The sequence below is a fragment of the Salvelinus namaycush genome, chromosome 14, assembly GCF_016432855.1.
Source record: "Salvelinus namaycush isolate Seneca chromosome 14, SaNama_1.0, whole genome shotgun sequence".
Classification (NCBI taxonomy): domain Eukaryota; kingdom Metazoa; phylum Chordata; class Actinopteri; order Salmoniformes; family Salmonidae; genus Salvelinus; species Salvelinus namaycush.
This window is the reverse complement of record NC_052320.1, coordinates 2221690-2249655: the sequence shown is the minus strand read 5'-3', so window position 1 is coordinate 2249655 and position 27966 is coordinate 2221690. Positions and strand designations below refer to the sequence as shown.

Here is a 27966-nt window from a genome sequence, read left to right as displayed (position 1 = left end):
CTTTTTATCCTAAAAAACTCCCTTGCCAATGACAAGTATACCCATAACAGGATGCAGCCACCACCATGCTTGAAAATATAAATGTGTTGGATTTGCCCCAAACATAACACTTTGTATTCAGGACATACAGTTAATTTCTTTGTCACATTTTACTTTAGTGCCTTATTGCAAACAGGATGCATGTTTTGGAATATTTTTATTCTGTATAGGCTTCAGGTTAGTATTGTGGAGCAACTACAATGTTGTTGATCCATCCTCAGTTTTCTCACAGCCATTAAACTGTAACTGTTTGATTTTCTCCCCAATTTGGTGGTTTCCAATTGGTAGTTACAGTCTTGTCTCATCGCTGCAACTCCCGTACGGACTCCGAAACACAACCCAGCCGAGCCGCACTGCTTCTTGACACAATGCCCACTTAACCCGGAAGCCAGCCGCACCAATGTGTCGGAGGAAACACCGTACACCTGGCGAGATCCTGGGTTCGAGTCCAGGCTCTGTTGCAGACGGCCGTGACCCGGGAGACCCATGGGGCGGCGCACAATTGGCCCAGCGTCGTCCGGGTTAGGGGAGGGTTTGGCCGGCAGGGATGTCCTTGTCCCATTGCGCACTAGCGACTCCTGTGGCGGGCCGGGCGCAGTGCACGCTGACACGGTCGCCAGGTGCACAGTGTTTCCTCCGACACATTGGTGCGGCTGGCTTCCGGGTTAAGTGGGCATTGTGTCAAGAAGCAGTGCGGCTCGGTTGGGTTGTGTTTCGGAGTCCGTACTCGTAACTTATTATGTGACTTGTTAAGCACATTTTTACTCCTGAACTTATTTTAGGTTTGCCATAACAAATGGGTTTAATACTTGACTCAAGACATTTCAGCTTTTCATTTTTAATTAATTTGTAAACTTCATTCCACTTTGACATTATAGGTATTGTGTGTAGGCCAGTAACACAACATCTCAATTTAATCCATTTAACACGCAGGCTGTAACAGCAACACAATGTGAAACAAAGTAAAGCGGTGTGAACCCTTTTCTGAAGACACTGTAACATGCCATAAAAGCAACAATAACACAATAGTGCGTTTGAAGTATTAGCACAAGCGGTGGTAGTAAACTCTAATCTACCGTCTGATCCTCTGATCCAATGTCCAAAGTACATCTGAATCCAGTGGAGCAGCTATCTGTGGCTGAGAGAGGTGACAATAGAAACCTCAAGTCCAGAGCCATGGAAGAAGAAAAGGATTTGGGGAAACCTTTGGAAGAGAGGAGAGGGGTAAGCCAATGACGTTACATTGAACATCCCAAAATGATGTTAAGTTGTATACTTTGATGTTGGATTTTTTTTATAATAAAAAAAATACATGTTTTATTATGCTTAGCATGTTACTAAATAGGAAACATAACTACTGCATGAAAAGTGTTAGCTATAAGGTAGGAAATGTGTGGTTATTTGCAGATTATGATCATTCCTACAGTATCATGTTTTAAGGTATGACCCAGGTGCAGACAGTGTTGGAGAAACTAAAGCTTATTATTTTAACAGGGATAGGCAAACAACAGGTCAAAGGCAGGCAGGGGTCAATAATTCAGAGAGGGTGTAAGTCACCGGAACAGCAGGCAGGCTCAGGGTCAGGTCAGGCAGAGGTCAGTAATACAGAGTAGTGGGGCGAAGGTACAGAACAGCAAGCGGGCTCAGGGTCAGGGCAGGCAGAGGTCAGTAATCCAGAATAGAGGCAAAGGTACAGAATGGCAGGCAGGCTCAGGGCAGGAAAGGTCAAAACCAGGAAACTAGAAAACAGGGACTATACTGTAGCAAAGACAGCAGCAAGGAAAACCGCTGGTAGGTTTGAACGAACAAAACGAACTAGCACAGACAGACAGAAAACACAGGTATAAATACCCAGGGGATAAATGGGGGAAGATGGGCGACACCTGGAGGTGGGGTGGAGACAAGCACAAGGACAGGTGAAACAGATCAGGGCGTGACACTACAGTACGTTCTCCTTTTTCACGTGACAGAAGCTGACTGTTGTCCTGACGTTGGCTACCCTCGTATCTGCCTTTGGATCATCCTTCCAGTATGGATACAACGTGGCTGTGATCAACTCCCCATCTGTGGTAATTTATACCACACTGAATTTATCTGAAGTTTAAAAAATATATAATATAATATAATCTATTTCCCTGATTAAACTGCACTGAAACTTCACATTTCTACCTATTGTATTTGAGCTAAATTTAATTGAATTGTTGTGTTCACACGTAATCAATTTTTTTGTAAAAAAGAGGTATTTTGACCTTAATGGGACTTCCTGTATAAATACAAGTTAAATACAATAAAATCTGTCTTTGTCCAGTTCATACGGCAGTTCTACAACAGTACCTACGTGGAGCGTTACGGCCAACCCATGGAGGATAGCTTCCTCACCCTCCTGTGGTCCCTGTCCGTTTCCATGTATCCCCTGGGAGGATTCTTTGGCTCACTGATGGTGGCCCCGCTCGTCAACAAACTAGGAAGGTAATGACTGGTTATTAAATATGTATTAACTGTCTATACACCCAAATAAGTATCCGTTTTTTAAACTGAAATACAACTGGAATAGGCTTGTAAATGATCTACGGAAATTCAGAAAACATACATACATATAGCTAGCTTTGATCGTCAATCGTTGTTTATCTCTAATGAAAAAAATAATTGTCTGACAGGAAAGGCACCCTCCTCTTCAATAACATATTCTCCATTGTTCCTGCTGTGATGATGGGAGTGAGCGAGATCGCTAAGTCATATGAGATCATCATCGTGGCTAGGGTTATAGTGGGGATCTGCGCAGGTCAGCAAAAAAAACAACCTCTATCACACTAATTTTGATCACATTTAATGGACAGAAAAGTTTGTATATCTTATCTCCTTTAATATTTTCTTATCTTTCCAAACTTTTATTCAAGAACAACATATACTTTGAATTCGTAGCTATATGTATGTAAACTGTCTCAGTTTCTAATTAAACTTTATTAATAACGGCAATCTCCCAAGGCGACTGGCGCAGAGGTCTAAGGCACTGCATCTCAGTGCTAGATGTGTCACTCCAGACCCTGGTTCGATCTCGGGTTGTATCACAACTGGCAGTGATTGGGAGTCCCGTAGGGCGGTGCACAATTGTCTGGGTTCGGGGAGGGTTTGGCCAGGGGTAGGCCGTCATTGTAAAATAAGAATTTGTTCTTAACTGACTTTCCTGGTTAAATAAAGGTTAAATAAATAAAAATGACCTTATTTATTGATCAATCAGATGCTAATTGAAATGTAGCCTGTAGCCGGATGCGTTCTCTGTCGTCACCCTTCCTCTAGGTCTTTCGTCCAACGTGGTGCCTATGTACCTGGGTGAACTCTCTCCTAAGAACCTGAGAGGAGCGATCGGCGTCGTGCCTCAGCTCTTCATCACCATCGGAATCCTCAGTGCACAGGTGTTAGGCATCAGGAGCATTCTGGGAAACAGCACAGGTAGGGCAGCCTCAAGCAGAGGTTCCACAAAGCATTCTGGTACACAACGCCACATTGATATCAGGGAATTCTGTGGGATCGCGACTAATTGAAAAGTCACACCACCCAACCCGAAGTTTGGGAACCACCGGCCTCGAGGTTAGAGAGGTTGACCTGTAGCTGGAGAGTTTGTGGCTCAATAAGGTGTGTGTGTCCTGTCCTCTCACCAGGCTGGCCTCTCATGCTGGGTCTAACAGGTATCCCTGCCCTGGTAGAGCTGTTTCTGCTGCCGTTCTTCCCAGAGAGCCCCAGGTACATGCTGATCCAGAAAGGAGACGACAAGACCGCCCGGAGAGGTAACACATCTGACATTTGAGAGAGAGACAGAGAGACAGAGAGACAGAGAGACAGAGAGACAGAGAGAGAGAGAGAGAGAGAGAGAGAGAGAGAGAGAGAGAGAGAGAAGAGAGAGAGAGAGCGCGCGCGTTGGGCCAGTTACCAAAATGTCGCTGATTTGAATCCCCAAGTTGACTAGGTGAAAGATCTGCCAATTTGTCCTTGAGCAAGGCACTTGGGGGGGGGGGGGGATAGATAAATAATGGTTGGTTGGTTGGTTGGTTGACTGACTGATTGATGAGGAGGTTGTGCGTTCCTCTCCCTCAGCGCTGCAGCGTCTACGAGGCTGGGAGGATGTGGACGGAGAGATGGATGAGATGAGACTGGAGCACCAGTCAGAACAAGCCGAGGGCCGCCTGTCCGTCCTCAACCTCCTGTCCCTCCGCTCCCTGCGCTGGCAGCTCATCTCCATCGTAGCCATGAACATGGGTCAACAGCTGTCTGGCATCAACGCGGTAAAACATGCGTATGAGACCAGAAGACCTGAGCTAATGGCTTTAGATCAGCGGGCTAACACAGTCAAATGTGTATGAACATGAGCAGCTGTCTAGGGATCAATGAGGTAAGGTGTAACCATAGAGATGTACAGAGAACTCTAGTGGCCAAAAGCCTGTTTTAGCAAGGGCAGTGCCATTCAGGACTTTCACCATTTTGAAGTAGTCAATTGGGTGGGACTTCCTATGGGTTAAGGATCACATAGTTCCATCCAGGGCATCAGGAGGGATCAGCCAATTAATTATACTTGTGAGAAAACATTTCATAACTACAGGTGGCAGTAAATCACCAACTTTGTCTTTATACCTGTTCAAACACCCTCCAGATGACAGTATGCACCCTTTCAGTTTGTTTACCAACTCATAGAAATAGTAGAAGAAGAAAATGGACTACTTCAAAATGGAGATGGCCTCAATGGCGCTACCTGCGCTCTCACAGACGCCCTAATGGGACAGATACAACGATGCAATCTCTATACGTCTCTATGTGTGTAACCAACCGGGATTCAAACCCAGGTTTCCTGAGTACGACAAGACAGTGTTATCCCGCTGAGCTAATGCTAAGGTAAGCTACCGCAAGGGAGCTAACGCAAGTCTTCAGGTCTGGGACAAGTTTATTCCTCACACAAGCTTGGTCCCCTGAACCATCTGCGTTACAGATCCACTAATGTTGATTCTACACTGAATATTATGATGACCCTCTAGTGGGAGAAATCATTATTTTGGCTAGGTTGCAAAATTCCAGTTACTTTCCCAAAAGTCACAGGTTTTCCATAAATCCCGGATGGAAGATTCCCTGAATTGGGAGGGAATAAGCCAGGAATCCGGGAATCCTCCAACCAGGATTTTTGGAAAACCTGGGAATCTTGGTAAAGTTCCCAGAACCCTAATTTTGTCATTAAATTATCTGAAGCTAGAATCCTGTCTCTCCTCTCCTCAGATATACTACTATGCTGACAGTATCTACAGCTCAGCGGGAGTCAAGGAGAGTCACATCCAGTACGTCACAGTTGGAACTGGGGCTGTCAACGTCTTCATGACCATCACTGCGGTACGAAATACCCTCTCTCCCGTCTCCAACACTGTACCGAAGGGCTCAGTTCACCGCGGTACGAAATACCCTCTCTCCCGTCTCCAACACTGTACCGAAGGGCTCAGTTCACCGCGGTACGAAATACCCTCTCTCCCGTCTCCAACACTGTACCGAAGGACTCAGTTCAATGCGGTACGAAATACCCTCTCTCCCGTCTCCAACACTGTACCGAAGGGCTCAGTTCACCGCGGTACGAAATACCCTCTCTCCCGTCTCCAACACTGTACCGAAGGGCTCAGTTCACCGCGGTACGAAATACCCTCTCTCCCGTCTCCAACACTGTACCGAAGGACTCAGTTCACCGCGGTACGAAATACCCTCTCTCCCGTCTCCAACACTGTACCGAAGGGCTCAGTTCACCGCGGTACGAAATACCCTCTCTCCCGTCTCCAACACTGTACCGAAGGGCTCAGTTCACCGCGGTACGAAATACCCTCTCTCCCGTCTCCAACACTGTACCGAAGGACTCAGTTCACCGCGGTATGAAATACCCTCTCTCCCGTCTCCAACACTGTACCGAAGGACTCAGTTCAATGCGGTACGAAATACCCTCTCTCCCGTCTCCAACACTGTACCGAAGGGCTCAGTTCACCGCGGTACGAAATACCCTCTCTCCCTCTCCAACACTGTACCGAAGGACTCAGTTCAATGCGGTACGAAATACCCTCTCTCCAGTCTCCAACACTGTCCCGAAGGACTCAGTTCACCGCGGTACGAAATACCCTCTCTCCCGTCTCCAACACTGTACCGAAGGACTCAGTTCACCGAAGTACGAAATACCCTCTCTCTCGTCTCCAACACTGTACCGAAGGGCTCAGTTCACCGCGGTACGAAATACCCTCTCTCCCGTCTCCAACACTGTACCGAAGGACTCAGTTCAATGCGGTACGAAATACCCTCTCTCCAGTCTCCAACACTGTACCGAAGGGCTCAGTTCACCGCGGTACGAAATACCCTCTCTCCCGTCTCCAACACTGTACCGAAGGACTCAGTTCACCGCGGTACGAAATACCCTCTCTCCCGTCTCCAACACTGTACCGAAGGACTCAGTTCACCGCGGTACGAAATACCCTCTCTCCAGTCTCCAACACTGTACCGAAGGGCTCAGTTCACCGCAGTACGAAATACCCTCTCTCCAGTCTCCAACACTGTACCGAAGGACTCAGTTCACCACGGTACGAAATACCCTCTCTCCCGTCTCCAACACTGTACCGAAGGGCTCAGTTCACCGCGGTACGAAATACCCTCTCTCCCGTCTCCAACACTGTACCGAAGGGCTCAGTTCACCGCGGTACGAAATACCCTCTCTCCCGTCTCCAACACTGTACCGAAGGACTCAGTTCAATGCGGTACGAAATACCCTCTCTCCCGTCTCCAACACTGTACCGAAGGGCTCAGTTCACCGCGGTACGAAATACCCTCTCTCCCGTCTCCAACACTGTACCGAAGGGCTCAGTTCACCGCGGTACGAAATACCCTCTCTCCCGTCTCCAACACTGTACCGAAGGACTCAGTTCACCGCGGTACGAAATACCCTCTCTCCCGTCTCCAACACTGTACCGAAGGGCTCAGTTCACCGCGGTACGAAATACCCTCTCTCCCGTCTCCAACACTGTACCGAAGGGCTCAGTTCACCGCGGTACGAAATACCCTCTCTCCCGTCTCCAACACTGTACCGAAGGACTCAGTTCACCGCGGTACGAAATACCCTCTCTCCCGTCTCCAACACTGTACCGAAGGACTCAGTTCACCGCGGTACGAAATACCCTCTCTCCCGTCTCCAACACTGTACCGAAGGGCTCAGTTCACCGCGGTACGAAATACCCTCTCTCCCTCTCCAACACTGTACCGAAGGACTCAGTTCAATGCGGTACGAAATACCCTCTCTCCAGTCTCCAACACTGTCCCGAAGGACTCAGTTCACCGCGGTACGAAATACCCTCTCTCCCGTCTCCAACACTGTACCGAAGGACTCAGTTCACCGCGGTACGAAATACCCTCTCTCTCGTCTCCAACACTGTACCGAAGGGCTCAGTTCACCGCGGTACGAAATACCCTCTCTCCAGTCTCCAACACTGTACCGAAGGACTCAGTTCAATGCGGTACGAAATACCCTCTCTCCAGTCTCCAACACTGTACCGAAGGGCTCAGTTCACCGCGGTACGAAATACCCTCTCTCCCGTCTCCAACACTGTACCGAAGGACTCAGTTCACCGCGGTACGAAATACCCTCTCTCCCGTCTCCAACACTGTACCGAAGGACTCAGTTCACCGCGGTACGAAATACCCTCTCTCCAGTCTCCAACACTGTACCGAAGGGCTCAGTTCACCGCAGTACGAAATACCCTCTCTCCAGTCTCCAACACTGTACCGAAGGACTCAGTTCACCGCGGTACGAAATACCCTCTCTCCCGTCTCCAACACTGTACCGAAGGGCTCAGTTCACCGCGATACGAAATACCCTCTCTCCCGTCTCCAACACTGTACCGAAGGACTCAGTTCAACGCGGTACGAAATACCCTCTCTCCCGTCTCCAACACTGTACTGAAGGGCTCAGTTCACCGCGGTACGAAATACCCTCTCTCCCGTCTCCAACACTGTACCGAAGGACTCAGTTCACCGCGGTACGAAATACCCTCTCTCCCGTCTCCAACACTGTACCGAAGGACTCAGTTCACCGCGGTACGAAATACCCTCTCTCCCTCTCCAACACTGTACCGAAGGACTCAGTTCAATGCGGTACGAAATACCCTCTCTCCAGTCTCCAACACTGTACTGAAGGGCTCAGTTCACCGCGGTACGAAATACCCTCTCTCCCGTCTCCAACACTGTACCGAAGGACTCAGTTCACCGCGGTACGAAATACCCTCTCTCCCGTCTCCAACACTGTACCGAAGGGCTCAGTTCACTGCGGTACGAAATACCCTCTCTCCCGTCTCCAACACTGTACAGAAGGACTCAGTTCACCGCGGTACGAAATACCCTCTCTCCCTCTCCAACACTGTACCGAAGGACTCAGTTCACCGCGGTACGAAATACCCTCTCTCCCTCTCCAACACTGTACCGAAGGACTCAGTTCAATGCGGTACAACATACCCTCTCTCCAGTCTCCAACACTGTACTGAAGGGCTCAGTTCACCACGGTACGAAATACCCTCTCTCCCGTCTCCAACACTGTACCGAAGGACTCAGTTCACCGCGGTACGAAATACCCTCTCTCCCATCTCCAACACTGTACCGAAGGACTCAGTTCACCGCGGTACGAAATACCCTCTCTCCCGTCTCCAACACTGTACCGAAGGGCTCAGTTCACCGCGGTACGAAATACCCTCTCTCCCGTCTCCAACAGTGTACAGAAGGACTCAGTTCACCGCGGTACGAAATACCCTCTCTCCCGTCTCCAACACTGTACCGAAGGGCTCAGTTCACCGCGGTACGAAATACCCTCTCTCCCGTCTCCAACACTGTACCGAAGGACTCAGTTCACCGCGGTACGAAATACCCTCTCTCCCGTCTCCAACACTGTACCGAAGGACTCAGTTCACCGCGGTACGAAATACCCTCTCTCCCGTCTCCAACACTGTACCGAAGGGCTCAGTTCACCGCGGTACGAAATACCCTCTCTCCCTCTCCAACACTGTACCGAAGGACTCAGTTCAATGCGGTACGAAATACCCTCTCTCCAGTCTCCAACACTGTCCCGAAGGACTCAGTTCACCGCGGTACGAAATACCCTCTCTCCCGTCTCCAACACTGTACCGAAGGACTCAGTTCACCGCGGTACGAAATACCCTCTCTCTCGTCTCCAACACTGTACCGAAGGGCTCAGTTCACCGCGGTACGAAATACCCTCTCTCCAGTCTCCAACACTGTACCGAAGGACTCAGTTCAATGCGGTACGAAATACCCTCTCTCCAGTCTCCAACACTGTACCGAAGGGCTCAGTTCACCGCGGTACGAAATACCCTCTCTCCCGTCTCCAACACTGTACCGAAGGACTCAGTTCACCGCGGTACGAAATACCCTCTCTCCCGTCTCCAACACTGTACCGAAGGACTCAGTTCACCGCGGTACGAAATACCCTCTCTCCAGTCTCCAACACTGTACCGAAGGGCTCAGTTCACCGCAGTACGAAATACCCTCTCTCCAGTCTCCAACACTGTACCGAAGGACTCAGTTCACCGCGGTACGAAATACCCTCTCTCCCGTCTCCAACACTGTACCGAAGGGCTCAGTTCACCGCGATACGAAATACCCTCTCTCCCGTCTCCAACACTGTACCGAAGGACTCAGTTCAACGCGGTACGAAATACCCTCTCTCCCGTCTCCAACACTGTACTGAAGGGCTCAGTTCACCGCGGTACGAAATACCCTCTCTCCCGTCTCCAACACTGTACCGAAGGACTCAGTTCACCGCGGTACGAAATACCCTCTCTCCCGTCTCCAACACTGTACCGAAGGACTCAGTTCACCGCGGTACGAAATACCCTCTCTCCCTCTCCAACACTGTACCGAAGGACTCAGTTCAATGCGGTACGAAATACCCTCTCTCCAGTCTCCAACACTGTACTGAAGGGCTCAGTTCACCGCGGTACGAAATACCCTCTCTCCCGTCTCCAACACTGTACCGAAGGACTCAGTTCACCGCGGTACGAAATACCCTCTCTCCCGTCTCCAACACTGTACCGAAGGGCTCAGTTCACTGCGGTACGAAATACCCTCTCTCCCGTCTCCAACACTGTACAGAAGGACTCAGTTCACCGCGGTACGAAATACCCTCTCTCCCTCTCCAACACTGTACCGAAGGACTCAGTTCACCGCGGTACGAAATACCCTCTCTCCCTCTCCAACACTGTACCGAAGGACTCAGTTCAATGCGGTACAACATACCCTCTCTCCAGTCTCCAACACTGTACTGAAGGGCTCAGTTCACCACGGTACGAAATACCCTCTCTCCCGTCTCCAACACTGTACCGAAGGACTCAGTTCACCGCGGTACGAAATACCCTCTCTCCCATCTCCAACACTGTACCGAAGGACTCAGTTCACCGCGGTACGAAATACCCTCTCTCCCGTCTCCAACACTGTACCGAAGGGCTCAGTTCACCGCGGTACGAAATACCCTCTCTCCCGTCTCCAACAGTGTACAGAAGGACTCAGTTCACCGCGGTACGAAATACCCTCTCTCCCGTCTCCAACACTGTACCGAAGGGCTCAGTTCACCGCGGTACGAAATACCCTCTCTCCCGTCTCCAACAGTGTACCGAAGGGCTCAGTTCACCGCGGTACGAAATACCCTCTCTCCCGTCTCCAACAGTGTACCGAAGGACTCAGTTCACCGCGGTACGAAATACCCTCTCTCCCGTCTCCAACACTGTACCGAAGGACTCAGTTCACCACGGTACGAAATACCCTCTCTCCCGTCTCCAACAGTGTACCGAAGGGCTCAGTTCACCACGGTACGAAATACCCTCTCTCCCATCTCCAACAGTGTACAGAAGGACTCAGTTCACCGCGGTACGAAATACCCTCTCTCCCGTCTCCAACACTGTACCGAAGGACTCAGTTCACCGCGGTACGAAATACCCTCTCTCCCGTCTCCAACAGTGTACAGAAGGGCTCAGTTCACCGCGGTACGAAATACCCTCTCTCCCGTCTCCAACACTGTACCGAAGGACTCAGTTCACCGCGGTACGAAATACCCTCTCTCCAGTCTCCAACACTGTACCGAAGGACTCAGTTCAATTGAACACACATTTGAAGTACTGTAGAAACATAAGGCTGGGTTTACACAGGCAGCCCAATTCTGGTCTTTTGCCCAAATATGGACAAAAGAGCTGATCTGATTGGCCAAAAGACTAATTAGTGGGAAAAGATCAGAATTGGGCTGCCTGTGTAATGCAGCCATAGACTCACAAGTAAATGCTTCCAGTTTTCAGGAGTCACCTTCGACCTTTCCTTCATGTTTGTGACTGTGGTTCAACAGGTGTTCATTGTGGAGGCCGCAGGCAGGAGGCTGCTCCTCCTCATTGGGTTTGGGATCTGCTGTGTGTCCTGTGCTCTCCTCACTGTGGCACTCACCTTCCAGGTAAGCTACACTGCACCCTTCATAGTGCCCTACTTTGGACCAAAGCCATTGGGTCTGGTCCAAAGTAGTGCACACTATGATCAATAGTAGTGCACTAGGCATATATAGTAAATCAGCTGCAACTACCATAACACCAGCCAAACACTACAACCTAAAACTACGACTCCCATAACACCAGCCAAACACTACGACTCCCATAACACCAGCCAAACACTACAAGTTAAATCTCCAACTCGCATAACACCAGCCAAACACTACAACAGCCAAACACTACAAGTTAAATCTCCAACTCGCATAACACCAGCCAAACACTACAAGTTAAATCTCCAACTCGCATAACACCAGCCAAACACTACAACAGCCAAACACTACAAGTTAAATCTCCAACTCGCATAACACCAGCCAAACACTACAAGTTAAATCTCCAACTCGCATAACACCAGCCAAACACTACAACAGCCAAACACTACAACAGCCAAACACTACAACAGCCAAACACTACAACCTAAAACTACAACTCCCATAACAGCAGCCAAACACTACAACAGCCAAACACTACAAGCTAGAACTCCAACTCGCATAACACCAGCCAAACACTACAAGCTAAAACTCCACCTCCCATAACACCAGCCAAACACTACAAGCTAAAACTCCACCTCCCATAACACCAGCCAAACACTACAAGCTAAAACTCTAACTCCCATAACACCAGCCAAACACTACAAGCTAAAACTCCAACTCCCATAACACCAGCCAAACACTACAAGCTAGAACTCCAACTCGCATAACACCAGCCAAACACTACAAGCTAAAACTCCAACTCCCATAACACCAGCCAAACACTACAAGCTAAAACTCCAACTCGCATAACACCAGCCAAACACTACAAGCTAAAACTCCAACTCCCATAACACCAGCCAAACACTACAAGCTAAAACTACAACTCCCATAACACCAGCCAAACACTACAACAGCCAAACACTACAAGCTATAACTACAACTCCCATAACACCAGCCAAACACTACAACAGCCAAACACTACAAGCTATAACTACAACTCCCATAACACCAGCCAAACACTACAACAGCCAAACACTACAAGCTAGAACTCCAACTCCAACTCCCATAACACCAGCCAAACACCACAAGCAAAACTCAAACTCCCATAACACCAGCCAAACACTACAAGCTAAAACTCCAACTCCCAAAACACCAGCCAAACGCTACAAGCTAAAACTACAACTCCCATAACACCAGCCAAACATTACAAGCTAAAACTCCAACTCAATATCCCCTAAAGCCTTTAGTATGAATGCTTTATTGCACCTGCAGTGAATACCGGTAACGTGATACTTAGTTTACAGAATTATAGTCCCATAAATCAGGTATCCACCAGTTGGCACAGGACCAGACTGAGCTGAGGGCCTAAGACTTCAACCCTGGGAGCAGTGGTGGAGGGGATCTACTGGGGCTGGGATCAGTGGTGGAGGGGATCTACTGGGGATGGGATCAGTGGTGGAAGGGATCTACTGGGGTTGGGATCAGTGGTAGAAGGATTCTACTGGGGATGGGATCAGTGGTGGAAGGGATCTACTGGGGATGGGATCAGTGGTGGAGGGGATCTACTGGAGCTGGGATCAGTGGTGGAGGGGATCTACTGGGGATGGGATCAGTGGTGGAAGGGATCTACTGGGGATGGGATCAGTGGTGAATGGGATCTACTGGGGATGGGATCAGTGGTGGATGGGATCTACTGGGGTTGGGATCAGTGGTGGATGGGATCTACTGGGGATGGGATCTACTGGGGTTGGGATCAGTGGTGGAGGGGATCTACTGGGGATGGGATCGGTGGTAGAAGGATTCTACTAGAGTTGGGATCAGTGGTGGAGGGATTCTACTGGGGATGGGATCTACTGGGGTTGGGATTTAGAGAGAAATAAAGAGAGATATATAGAGTTATAGAGAGATATAGAGATATACAGTGGGGCAAAAAAGTATTTAGTCAGCCACCAATTGTACAAGTTCTCCCACTTAAAAAGATGAGAGAGGCCTGTAATTTTCATCATAGGTACACTTCAACTATGACAGACAAAATTAGAAAAAAAATCCAGAAAATCACATTGTAGGATTTTTAATGAATTTATTTGCAAATTATGGTGGAAAATAAGAATTTTGGTCACCTACAAACAAGCAAGATTTGTGGCTCTCACAGACCTGTAACTTCTTCTTTAAGAGGCTCCTCTGTCCTCCACTCGTTACCTGTATTAATGGCACCTGTTTGAACTTGTTATCAGTATAAAAGACACCTGTCCACAACCTCAAACAGTCACACTCCAAACTCCACTATGGCCAAGACCAAAGAGCTGTCAAAGGACACCAGAAACAAAATTGTAGACCTGCACCAGGCTGGGAAGACTGAATCTGCAATAGGTGAGCAGCTTGGTTTGAAGAAATCAACTGTGGGAGCAATTATTAGGAAATGGAAGACACACTGATAATCTCCCTCGATCTGGGGCTCCACGCAAGATCTCACCCCGTGGGGTCAAAATGATCACAATAACGGTGAGCAAAAATCCCAGAACCACACGGGGGGACCTAGTGAATGACCTGCAGAGAGCTGGGACCAAAGTAACAAAGCCTACCATCAGTAACACACTACGCCGCCAGGGACTCAAATCCTGCAGTGCCAGACGTGTCCCCCTGCTTAAGCCAGTACATGTCCAGGCCCGTCTGAAGTTTGCTAGAGAGCATTTGGATGATCCAGAAGAAGATTGGGAGAATGTCATATGGTCAGATGAAACCAAAATAGAACTTTTTGGTAAAAACTCAACTCGTCGTGTTTGGAGGACAAAGAATGCTGAGTTGCATCCAAAGAACACCATACCTACTGTGAAGCATGGGGTGGAAACATGATGCTTTGGGGCTGTTTTTCTGCAAAGGGACCAGGACGACTGATCCGTGTAAAGGAAAGAATGAATGGGGCCATGTATCGTGAGATTTTGTGTGAAAACCTCCTTCCATCAGCAAGGGCATTGAAGATGAAATGTGGCTGGGTCTTTCAGCATGACAATGATCCCAAACACACCGCCCGGGCAACGAAGGAATGGCTTCGTAAGAAGCATTTCAAGGTCCTGGAGTGGCCTAGCCAGTCTCCAGATCTCAACCCCATAGAAAATCTTTGGAGGGAGTTGAAAGTCCGTGTTGCCCAGCAACAGCCCCAAAACATCACTGCTCTAGAGGAGATCTGCATGGAGGAATGGGCCAAAATACCAGCAACAGTGTGTGAAAACCTTGTGAAGACTTACAGAAAACGTTTGACCGCTGTCATTGGCAACAAAGGGTATATAACAAAGTATTGAGATAAACTTTTGTTATTGACCAAATACTTATTTTCCACCATAATTTGCAAATAAATTCATTAAAAATCCTACAATGTGATTTTCTGGATTTTTTTTCTAATTTTGTCTGTCATAGTTGAAGTGTACCTATGATGAAAATTACAGGCCTCTCTCATCTTTTTAAGTGGGAGAACTTGCACAATTGGTGGCTGACTAAATACTTTTTTGTCCCACTGTATATAGAGAGATATATAGAGTTATAGAGATATAGAGAGATTTATAGAGAGATATATAGAGATAGAGAGTTATAGAGAGATATATAGAGTTATAGAGAGATATATAGAGTTATAGAGATACAGAGAGTTATAGAGAGTTATATAGAGCTGTAGAAAGAACGAGGAAGTGAACAGCTGTAAATACAGCTGGTTTATAATAACAGCCCCAGTTTTGTTGACACACAGGAGAGTACGGAGTGGATGCCCTACGTCAGCATCGCCTGTGTCATCGTCTATGTTGTTGGACACGCCGTCGGACCCAGTAAGTCACCCTCATCTGTGGTCAGACACTGTAATGGTTTGAATATTCAATTGCCTTTCAAACATGCGATATGCAGTATAATAACATGTCAAAAACATGTAATTACATAATGTCAGGTTCTGGTGCATATAGAATACATACCATCTATACAGTAGCATTAGCTGGTGCATATAGAATACATACCATCTATACAGTAGCATTAGCTGGTGCATATAGAATACATACCATCTATACAGTAGCATTAGCTGGTGCATATAGAATACATACCATCTATACAGTAGCATTAGCTGGTGCATATAGAATACATACCATCTATACAGTAGCATTAGCTGGTGCATATAGAATACATACCATCTATACTGTAGCATTAGCTGGTGCATATAGAATACATACCATCTATACAGTAGCATTAGCTGGTGCATATAGAATACATACCATCTATACTGTAGCATTAGCTGGTGCATATAGAATACATACCATCTATACAGTAGCATTAGCTGGTGCATATAGAATACATACCATCTATACAGTAGCATTAGCTGGTGCATATAGAATACATACCATCTATACTGTAGCATTAGCTGGTGCATATAGAATACATACCATCTATACAGTAGCATTAGCTGGTGCATATAGAATACATACCATCTATACTGTAGCATTAGCTGGTGCATATAGAATACATACCATCTATACAGTAGCATTAGCTGGTGCATATAGAATACAGAGTAGCATTAGCTGGTGCATATAGAATACATACCATCTATACAGTAGCATTAGCTGGTGCATATAGAATACATACCATCTATACTGTAGCATTAGCTGGTGCATATAGAATACATACCATCTATACAGTAGCATTAGCTGGTGCATATAGAATACATACCATCTATACAGTAGCATTAGCTGGTGCATATAGAATACATACCATCTATACAGTAGCATTAGCTGGTGCATATAGAATACATACCATCTATACAGTAGCATTAGCTGGTGCATATAGAATACATACCATCTATACTGTAGCATTAGCTGGTGCATATAGAATACATACCATCTATACAGTAGCATTAGCTGGTGCATATAGAATACATACCATCTATACTGTAGCATTAGCTGGTGCATATAGAATACATACCATCTATACAGTAGCATTAGCTGGTGCATATAGAATACATACCATCTATACTGTAGCATTAGCTGGTGCATATAGAATATATACTATCTATACTGTAGCATTAGTCACAGACCAAATCAAATCAAATGTATTTATATAGCCCTTCTTACATCAGCTGATATCTCAAAGTGCTGTACAGAAACCCAGACTTAAACCCCAAACAGCAAGCAATGCAGGTGTAGAAGCACGGTGGCTAGGAAAAATCCCTAGAAAGGCCAAAATCTAGGAAGAAACCTAGAGAGGAACCAGGCTATGAGGGGTGGCCAGTCCTCTTCTGGCTGTGCCGGTTGGAGATTATAACAGAACATGGCCAAGATGTTCAAATGTTCATAAATGACCAGCATGGTCAAATAACAATAATCACAGTAGTTGTCGAGGGTGCAACAAGTCAGCACCTCAGGAGTAAGTGTCAGTTGGCTTTTCATCGCCGATCACATAGACCACGTGTCTGTTCCCATAAGTCCTATTCCCAGTGAGTACAGAGATGATGTTGCTCTAACGTAGACCTGTCACTAGTCTCTAACGTAGACCTGTCACTAGTCTCTAACATAGACCTGTCACTAGTCTCTAACATAGACCTGTCACTAGTCTCTAACATAGACCTGTCACTAGTCCCTAACATAGACCTGTCACTAGTCCCTAACATAGACCTGTCACTAGTCTCTAACGTAGACCTGTCACTAGTCCCTAACATAGACCTGTCACTATTCTCTAACATAGACCTGTCACTAGTCTCTAACATAGACCTGTCACTAGTCTCTAACGTAGACATGTCAATAGTCTCTAACGTAGACCTGTCACTAGCCTCTAACATAGACCTGTGACTAGTCTCTAACATAGACATCTCACTAGTCTCTAAGGTAGACCTGTCACTAGTCTCTAACGTAGACCTGTCACTAGTCTCTAACGTAGACCTGTCACTAGTCTCTAACATAGACCTGTCACTAGTCTCTAACATAGACTTGTCACTAGTTTCTAACATAGACTTGTCACTAGTTTCTAACATAGACCTGTCACTAGTCTCTAACATACACCTGTCACTAGTCCCTAACGTAGACCTGTCACTAGTCCCTAACATAGACCTGTCACTAGTCCCTAACATAGACCTGTCACTAGTCCCTAACATAGACCTGTCACTAGTCCCTAACATAGACCTGTCACTAGTCCCTAACATAGACCTGTCACTAGTCTCTAACATAGACCTGTCACTAGTTTCTAACATAGACCTGTCACTAGTCTCTAACATAGACCTGTCACTAGTTTCTAACATAGACCTGTCACTAGTCTCTAACATAGACCTGTCACTAGTCTCTAATGTAGACCTGTCACTAGTCTCTAATGTAGACCTGTCACTAGTCTCTAATGTAGACCTGTCACTAGTCTCTAACGTAGACCTGTCACTAGTCTCTAACGTAGACCTGTCACTAGTCTCTAACGTAGACCTGTCACTAGTCTCTAACATAGACCTGTCACTAGTCTCTAACATAGACCTGTCACTAGTCTCTAACATAGACCTGTCACTAGTTTCTAACATAGACCTGTCACTAGTCTCTAACATAGACCTGTCACTAGTTTCTAACATAGACCTGTCACTAGTCTCTAATGTAGACCTGTCACTAGTCTCTAATGTAGACCTGTCACTAGTCTCTAATGTAGACCTGTCACTAGTCTCTAACGTAGACCTGTCACTAGTCTCTAACGTAGACCTGTCACTAGTCTCTAACATAGACCTGTCACTAGTCTCTAACATAGACCTGTCACTAGTCTCTAACATAGACCTGTCACTAGTCTCTAACATAGACCTGTCACTAGTCTCTAACATAGACCTCTCACTAGTCTCTAACGTAGATGCAAACTAGCCACTTCAGAAATACATTCATTAAAAATAACCTCTGCAATCGCTATCTTGCTAGCTACTATTTTGTGTTTGGGGTATGAAGAAGCGAATAACGCAGTGACGTACTTCCTCTATGCCAAACTGACGTTCTGTTTCGTACAGACGTGTTAAGCCTGGAACATTGCAACATTGTGGGAGGCAATCCCGGATGTCTAACCTCTGACCTCTGTCCCAAGGTACTATTCCCTACGTGGTGACCACAGAGATGTTCCGCCAGTCGTCTAGACCAGCAGCCTTCATGGTGGCAGGGTCGATCCACTGGCTGTCCAACTTCACTGTGGGACTTGTGTTCCCCTTCATGGAGGTCAGTGCTCCAAGCAGGAAAGAAGCCATTTTGATGTCAACAAAGAAAGATTCTGGAAATATTGTTCATAGTTAAACAAGCCATTTTGATGTCCATAACAGTCTCAGTAGTGTTTTTGGACCATTTGTATTTGTATGTATTTTGTATTTATTATGGATCCCCAGTAGCTGCTGTCTCTTCCTGGCGTCCAGCAAAAATTATGGCTGTAATATACATTATAATACAATTTTTAAACATTCAAATACATTTAACAACAGATTTCACAATACATTAAGTGTGTCCCCTCAGGCCACTACTCTACTACTACACACTATCCAGGTGTGTGTGTGTGTGTGTATAGTGTGTATGTTATGTCAATACATACAGGAGTCAACCTCTTATGTTTCACCGAGTCGTGGCTGAACGACGACATTAATAACATACAGCTGGTGGGTTATACACTCTATCGGCAGGATCGAACCGCAGCCTCTGGTAAGACACGGGGCGGGGACCTATGTATAATTGTAAACAACAGCTGGTTGTTCTCATGATAAGCTGTAGACCACACTATCTACCTAGAGAGTTTATCTGTATTTTTCGTAGCTGTCTACATACCACCACAGACCGTGCTCAATGAGCTGTATACCGGCATAAGCAAAGAGAGGTGGCGCTCCTAGTGGCCGGGGACTTAAATGCAGGGAAACTTAAATCGGTTTTACCTCAATTCTATCAGCATGTTAAATGTGCAACCAGAGGAAAAACAACTCTAGACCACCTTTACTCCACACACGAGATGCATACAAAGATCTCCCCCGCCCTCCATTTGGCAAATCTGACCATAATTCTATCCTCCTGATTCCTGCTTGCAAGCAAAAATTAAAGCAGGAAGCACCAGTGACTTGGTCTATAAAAAAGTGGTCAGATTAAGCAGATGCTACAGAAATGTTGTCACGATCGTCTATGGGTGAGAGAGAGGACCAAGGCGCAGCGTGTGCAAAATACATTCTCTTTATTTCGAGAAGGGAAAAACACGCAACGAACACTATAAACAAAACGAAACAAAAACAACAAACGATCGTGAAGCTATAAACGTAAGTGCACACACAAGCTACAAACGTACAACATAGACAATTACCCACATTAACCTAGTGCCTATGGCTGTCTTAAATATGGCTCCCAATCAGAGACAATTAATGACATCTGTCTCTGATTGAGAACCATTCAGGCAACCATAGACACAGCTAGACACCTACACTAAACACAAACCCATCTACTCTACTTAACCCCCTAAACCATACAACCACCCTAGACAATACAAAACCACATACCTTCCCCATGTCACACCCTGACCTAACTAAAATAATAAAGGAAACAAAGAATACTAAGGCCAGGGCGTGACAGTACCCCCCCCCCCCCCCCCCAAAGGTGCAGACTCCGGCCGCAGAACCTGAAACAGAAGGGGAGGGTCCGGGGTGACCCCCATCATGGCGGCGGCTCGGGCGCGGGACGAGGCCCCCACTCCACCATTGTCAATACCCGCTTTGGTAGCGCCTCTGGAGCGGCGACCCTTGTAGCAAGTCCCGGACTGAAGACCATCCCAGAGGGCGCCACCGGACGGATGGGTAGCTCCGGACTGAGGGGTAGCTCCGGACTGAGGGGTAGCTCCGGACTGAGGGGTAGCTCCGGACTGAGGGGTAGCTCCGGACTGAGGGGTAGCTCATGACTGGAAGGCAGCTCATGACTGGAAGGCAGCTCATGACTGGAAGGCAGCTCATGACTGGAAGGCAGCTCCGGACTGAGGGACGGCAGCTCCGGACTGAGGGACGGCAGCTCCGGACTGAGGGACGGCAGCTCCGGACTGAGGGACGGCAGCTCCGGACTGAGGGACTGCAGCTCATGGCTGGCTGACGGATCTGGCTGCTCATGGCTGGCTGACGGATCTGGCTGCTCATGGCTGGCTGACGGATCTGGCTGCTCATGGCTGGCTGACGGATCTGGCTGCTCATGGCTGGCTGACGGATCTGGCTGCTCATGGCTGGCTGACGGATCTGGCTGCTCATGGCTGGCTGACGGATCTGGCTGCTCATGGCTGACTGGCGGCTCTGGCGGATCCTGGCTGACTGGCGGCTCTGGCGGATCCTGGCTGACTGGCGGCTCTGGCGGATCCTGGCTGACTGGCGGCTCTGGCGGATCCTGGCTGACTGGCGGCTCTGGCGGATCCTGGCTGACTGGCGGCTCTGGCGGATCCTGGCTGGTTGGCGGCTCTGGCGGATCCTGGCTGGTTGGCGGCTCTGGCGGATCCTGGCTGGTTGGCGGCTCTGGCGGATCCTGGCTGGTTGGCGGCTCTGGCGGATCCTGGCTGGTTGGCGGCTCTGGCGGATCCTGGCTGGTTGGCGGCTCTGGCGGATCCTGGCTGACTGGCGGCTCTAGCGGCTCCTGACTGACGAACGGCTCTGACAGCTCGGGACAGACGGGCGGCTCTAATGGCTCGGGACAGACGGATGGCTCAGATGGCGCTGGGCAGACGGATGGCTCAGATGGCGCTGGGCAGACGGATGGCTCAGATGGCGCTGGGCAGACGGATGGCTCAGATGGCGCTGGGCAGACGGATGGCTCAGATGGCGCTGGGCAGACGGATGGCTCAGATGGGGCTGGGCAGACGGGCAGTTCAGGCGCCGCTGGGCAGACGGCAGACTCTGGCCGGCTGAGGCGCACTGTAGGCCTGGTGCATGGTGCCGGAACTGGTGGTACCGGGCTGGGGACACGCACCTGAAGGCTAGTGCGGGGAGAAGGAACAGGGCATACTGGACCCTGGAGACGCACATTTGGCCTAGTGCGTGGTGCCGGCACTGGTGGTACCGGGCTGGGGACACGCATCTCAGGGCTAGTGCGGGGAGAAGGAACAGGGCATACTGGACCCTGGAGACGCACATTTGGCCTAGTGCGTGGTGCCGGCACTGGTGGTACCGGGCTGGGGACACGCATCTCAGGGCTAGTGCGGGGAGCAGCAACAGGACGCACAGGACTCTGGAGACGCACAGGAGGCTTGGTGCGTGGTGCCGGAACTGGTGGTACCGGGCTGGAGACACGCACCATAGGGCGAGTGCGTGGAGGAGGAACAGGGCTCTGGAGACACTGGAAGCCTGGTGCGTGGTGTAGGCACTGGTGGTACTGGGCTGGGGCGGGGAGGTGGCGCCGGAAATACCGGACCGTGCAGGCGTACTGGCTCCCTTGAGCACTGAGCCTGCCCAACCTTACCTGGTTGTATGCTCCCCGTCGCCCGACCAGTGCGGGGAGGTGGAATAACCCGCACCGGGCTATGTAGGCGAACCGGGGACACCATGCGTAAGGCTGGTGCCATGTAAGCCGGCCCGAGGAGACGCACTGGAGACCAGACGCGTTGAGCCGGCTTCATGGCACCTGGCTCAATGCTCAATCTAGCCCGGCCGATACGTGGAGCTGGAATGTACCGAACCGGGCTATGCACGCGTACAGGAGACACCATGCGCTCTACTGCGTAACACGGTGTCTGCCCGTACTCTCGCTCTCCACGGTAAGTACAGGGAGTAGGCGCAAGTCTCCTACCTGACTTCACCACACTCCCTTTAAGCCCCCCCCCCCCAAGACATTTTTGGGGCTGACACAGGCTTCCTACCGCGTCTTCGTGCTGCCTCCATTCGCCGGTATCCCTCCTCGCACTGCGCCAGAGAATCCCAGGCGGGCTCCGGCACTCGCCCTGGGTCGATCGCCCACCTGTCGATCTCCTCCCACGTAGTGTAGCCCAGATCCTGCTCCTTTTGCCATAAATCCTGTGTGTATTGCTCCTGTTGCTGCTTTACACGCCGCTTGGTCCGATTCTGGTGGGTAATTCTGTCACGATCGTCTATGGGTGAGAGAGAGGACCAAGGCGCAGCGTGTGCAAAATACATTCTCTTTATTTCGAGAAGGGAAAAACACGCAACGAACACTATAAACAAAACGAAACAAAAACAACAAACGATCGTGAAGCTATAAACGTAAGTGCACACACAAGCTACAAACGTACAACATAGACAATTACCCACATTAACCTAGTGCCTATGGCTGTCTTAAATATGGCTCCCAATCAGAGACAATTAATGACATCTGTCTCTGATTGAGAACCATCAGGCAACCATAGACACAGCTAGACACCTACACTAAACACAAACCCATCTACTCTACTTAACCCCCTAAACCATACAACCACCCTAGACAATACAAAACCACATACCTTCCCCATGTCACACCCTGACCTAACTAAAATAATAAAGGAAACAAAGAATACTAAGGCCAGGGCGTGACAAATGTTTTGCTTGCACATACTGGAATATGTTCCGGGTTTTATCCGATGGCATTGAGGAGTACACCACATCAGTCACTGGCTTCATCAATAAGTGCATTGATGACGTCGTCCCCACAGTGACCGTACGTACATACCCCAACCAGAAGCCATGGATTACAGGCAACATTCGCACTGAGCTAAAGGGTAGAGCTGCCGCTTTCAAGGACTCTAACCCGGAAGCTTATAAGAAATCCCGCTATGCCCTCCGGCGAACCATCAAACAAGCAAGGCGTCAATACAGTACTAAGATCGATTCATAGTACACCGGCTCCAATCCTCGTCGGATGTGGCAGGGCTTGCAAACTATTACAGACTACAAAGGGAAGCACAGCTGAGAGCTGCCCAGTGACACAAGCCTACCAGACGAGCTAAATAACTTCTATGCTCGCTTCAAGGCAAGTAACACTGAAACATGCATGAGAGCATCAGCTGTTCCGGACGACTGTGTGATCACGCTCTCCGCAGCCGATGTGAGTAAGACCTTTAAACAGGTCAACATTCACAAGGCCGCAGTGTCAGACGGATTACCAGAACGTGTACTCCGAGCATGCGCTGTCTTCACTGACATTTTCAACCATTCCCTGTCAGAGTCTGTAATACCAACATGTTTCAAGCAGACCACCATAGTCCCTGTGCCCAAGAACACTAAGGTAACCTGCCTAAATTACTACCGACCCGTAGCACTCACGTCTGGAGCCATGAAATGCTTTGAAAGGCTCGTCATGGCTCACATCAACACCATTATCCCAGAAACCATAGACCAACTCCAATTTGCATACCGCCCCAACAGATCCACAGATGATGCAATCTCTATTGCACTCCACACTGTCCTTTACCCACCTGGACAAAAGGAACACCTATGTGAGAATGCTATTCATTGACAACAGCTCAGCGTTCAACACCATAGTGCCCTCAAAGCTCATCACTAAGCTAAGCTAAGCGTTGCAGTGATTTCATACTCTGTAGTAGTTGACGTGTATAGTGTTTAGTCATCCACATTCATAGACACACAGGCTTTACTTAGAGTCAGTTGTCATGACATTGCCCTGTTGGGTGAGGTTTATGAGCCCCATAAATACCTTTTTTCCTTTTCTCTCCACTCTACAGAATGGACTCTTGGAAAGCCCTTTGTTAACATAGAGAGAGTATGGTAACATCAAAAGGTTGGGGAATGGAACAATATTTCTGTAATCCAACCAGTTGAAAATATCCGTTGGTACTTAAAGAATATGATGTCAGATCAGTTGTCGTCTGAGACTTTATTACTGATGATAGGACGACATAAATTGTATCTTTGAAAGTCGACACATTCTAGTTATCAGATTCACATGGAATTGTTCTGCAATTTAAATGTTTAAATATGAAACTATTTGTGAAAAGATGAAATGTCATTTTTGATTCTAAATGAGAGAACTGTTTTCATAAGTAAACTATGCTCACTCAGTGGCCACGCCCAAGCGAACAGACATTGGTTGAGAACTATGAAACACGTTCTTCCCTCGTAAATACAAAAGCCCGTTGACGGAAGTCAACCTCATGTTCCTGACGATGTGAACATCGTCGGGAACCTATCTCTCTACTTACCTATCTCTCTACCCCTATCTCTACCTACCTATCTCTCTAGCCCTACCTCTACCTACCTATCTCTCTAGCCCTACCTCTACCTACCTATCTCTCTACCTCTACCTACCTATCTCTCTACCTCTACCTACCTATCTCTCTACCTCTACCTACCTATCTCTCTACCTCTACCTACCTATCTCTCTACCTCTACCTATCTATCTCTCTACCTCTACCTACCTATCTCTCTACCTCTACCTACCTATCTCTCTACCTCTACCTACCTATCTCTCTACCTCTACCTATCTATCTCTCTACCTCTACCTACCTATCTCTCTACCTCTACCTACCTATCTCTCTACCTCTACCTATCTATCTACCTCTACCTATCTATCTCTCTACCTCTACCTACCTATCTCTCTACCTCTACCTACCTATCTCTCTACCTCTACATACCTATCTCTCTACCTCTACCTACCTATCTCTCTACCTCTACCTACCTATCTCTCTACCTCTACCTCTGCCTATCTCTCTACCTCTACCTACCTATCTCTCTACCTCTACCTCTACCTATCTCTCTACCTCTACCTCTACCTATCTCTCTACCTCTACCTATCTCTCTACCTCTACCTCTGCCTATCTCTCTACCTCTACCTATCTCTCTACCTCTACCTCTACCTATCTCTCTACCTCTACCTCTGTCTCTACCTCTACCTCTACCTATCTCTCTACCTCTACCTCTGCCTCTCTCTCTACCTCTACCTCTACCTATCTCTCCACCTCTACCTCTACCTATCTCTCCACCTCTACCTCTACCTATCTCTCTCTCTCTACCTCTACCTAGCTCTCCACCTCTACCTCTACCTATCTCTCCACCTCTACCTCTACCTATCTATCTCTCTACCTCTACCTATCTCTCTACCTCTACCTCTACCTATCTCTCTACCTCTACCTATCTCTCTACCTCTACCTCTACCTATCTCTCTACCTCTACCTCTGCCTCTCTCTCTACCTCTACCTCTACCTATCTCTCCACCTCTACCTCTACCTATCTCTCCACCTCTACCTCTACCTATTTTTTTTTAAATTTTATCCCCTTTTTCTCCCCAATTTTCGTGGTATCCAATCGCTAGTAATTACTATCTTGTCTCATCGCTACAACTCCCGTACGGGCTCGGGAGAGACGAAGGTCGAAAGCCATGCGTCCTCCGAAGCACAACCCAACCAAGCCGCACTGCTTCTTTAACACAGCGCGCCTCCAACCCGGAAGCCAGCCGCACCAATGTGTCGGAGGAAACACTGTGCACCTGGCCCCCTTGGTTAGCGCGCACTGCGCCCGGCCCGCCACAGGAGTCGCTGGAGCGCGATGAGACAAGGATATCCCTACCGGCCAAACCCTCCCTAACCCGGACGACGCTAGCCCAATTGTGCGTCGCCCCACGGACCTCCCGGTCGCGGCCGGCTGCGACAGAGCCTGGGCGCAAACCCAGAGACTCTGGTGGCGCAGTTAGCACTGCGATGCAGTGCCCTAGACCACTGCGCCACCCGGGAGGCCCTCGACTAAATACTTTTTTGCCCCACTGTACCTATCTCTCTACCTCTACCTACCTATCTGTCTACCTCTACCTATCTATCTCTCTACCTCTACCTACCTATCTCTCTACCTCTACCTACCTATCTCTCTACCTCTACATACCTATCTCTCTACCTCTACATATCTATCTCTCTACCTCTACATATCTATCTCTCTAGCCCTACCTCTACCTACCTATCTCTCTACCTCTACCTACCTATCTCTCTACCTCTACCTATCTATCTCTCTACCTCTACCTACCTATCTCTCTACCTCTACCTACCTATCTCTCTACCTCTACCTACCTATCTCTCTACCTCTACCTACCTATCTCTCTACCTCTACCTATCTCTCTACCTCTACCTATCTATCTCTCTACCTCTACCTACCTATCTCTCTACCTCTACCTACCTATCTCTCTACCTCTACATACCTATCTCTCTACCTCTACCTACCTATCTCTCTACCTCTACCTATCTATCTACCTCTACCTATCTATCTCTCTACCTCTACCTACCTATCTCTCTACCTCTACCTACCTATCTCTCTACCTCTACATACCTATCTCTCTACCTCTACCTACCTATCTCTCTACCTCTACCTACCTATCTCTCTACCTCTACCTATCTCTCTACCTCTACCTATCTCTCTACCTCTACCTCTACCTATCTCTCTACCTCTACCTCTACCTATCTCTCTACCTCTACCTATCTCTCTACCTCTACCTCTGCCTATCTCTCTACCTCTACCTATCTCTCTACCTCTACCTCTACCTATCTCTCTACCTCTACCTCTGTCTCTACCTCTACCTCTACCTATCTCTCTACCTCTACCTCTGCCTCTCTCTCTACCTCTACCTCTACCTATCTCTCCACCTCTACCTCTACCTATCTCTCCACCTCTACCTCTACCTATCTCTCTCTCTCTACCTCTACCTAGCTCTCCACCTCTACCTCTACCTATCTCTCCACCTCTACCTCTACCTATCTATCTCTCTACCTCTACCTATCTCTCTACCTCTACCTCTACCTATCTCTCTACCTCTACCTCTACCTATCTCTCTACCTCTACCTATCTCTCTACCTCTACCTCTACCTATCTCTCTACCTCTACCTCTACCTCTCTCTCTACCTCTACCTCTACCTATCTCTCCACCTCTACCTCTACCTATCTCTCCACCTCTACCTCTAACTATCTCTCCACCTCTACCTCTACCTATCTCTCCACCTCTACCTCTACCTATCTCTCCACCTCTACCTCTACCTATCTATCTCTCTACCTCTACCTATCTCTCTACCTCTACCTCTATGTCTCTACCTCTTTATGTCCGTCTCCAGAGATACCCGAGCACCAATGGTTTCATTATCAGTACAGTACCGTAGAGTATATAAGTTGTTATGTCCAGGAGTTGTGTGTGACCTGAATGTCTTCCTCTTTCTGTCTGTGTTTCTATATATCTATCTCTGCCCTCCAGAGTGGCCTGGGCTCCAACAGTTTCATCATCTTCTGCTTCATCTGCTTGGCGACTCTGTTCTACATCTGGCTGGTCGTCCCGGAGACCAAGAACAAGACCTTCCTGGAGATCAGCCAGATGTTCGCTCACAGGAACCAGGTGGAGATACAGGTGGGAAATGCTCCGTTGAAACCAGAGACCGGAGACGGCAGGGACGATGACGCGTTCAAGGCCACTGCCTTCTAA

General features: G+C 48.3%; 1 protein-coding gene across 1 annotated transcript; it reads left to right on the top strand.

Annotated features, from left to right (window-relative positions):
* Positions 1–1215: 1215 nt before the first annotated feature.
* On the top strand, positions 1216–27966 carry LOC120059546 (solute carrier family 2, facilitated glucose transporter member 5-like). Its single transcript, XM_039008679.1, has 12 exons — positions 1216–1263; positions 2010–2108; positions 2348–2508; positions 2697–2821; positions 3337–3489; positions 3699–3824; positions 4132–4319; positions 5299–5409; positions 11438–11539; positions 15339–15414; positions 18665–18792; positions 27742–27966. The coding sequence occupies exons 1-12, from the start codon at positions 1216–1218 to the stop codon at positions 27964–27966; spliced, it is 1542 nt and encodes a 513-aa protein (XP_038864607.1).

Coding starts and splice junctions, on each gene's coding strand:
- LOC120059546 (XM_039008679.1), top strand. CDS start 1,216: ATGGAAGAAGAAAAGGATTTGGGGAAACCTTTGGAAGAGAGGAGAGGG. Junction 11,540..15,338: donor CTGTGGCACTCACCTTCCAG/GTAAGCTACACT, acceptor GTTGACACACAG/GAGAGTACGGAGTGGATGCC. Junction 18,793..27,741: donor TTGTGTTCCCCTTCATGGAG/GTCAGTGCTCCA, acceptor TCTGCCCTCCAG/AGTGGCCTGGGCTCCAACAG.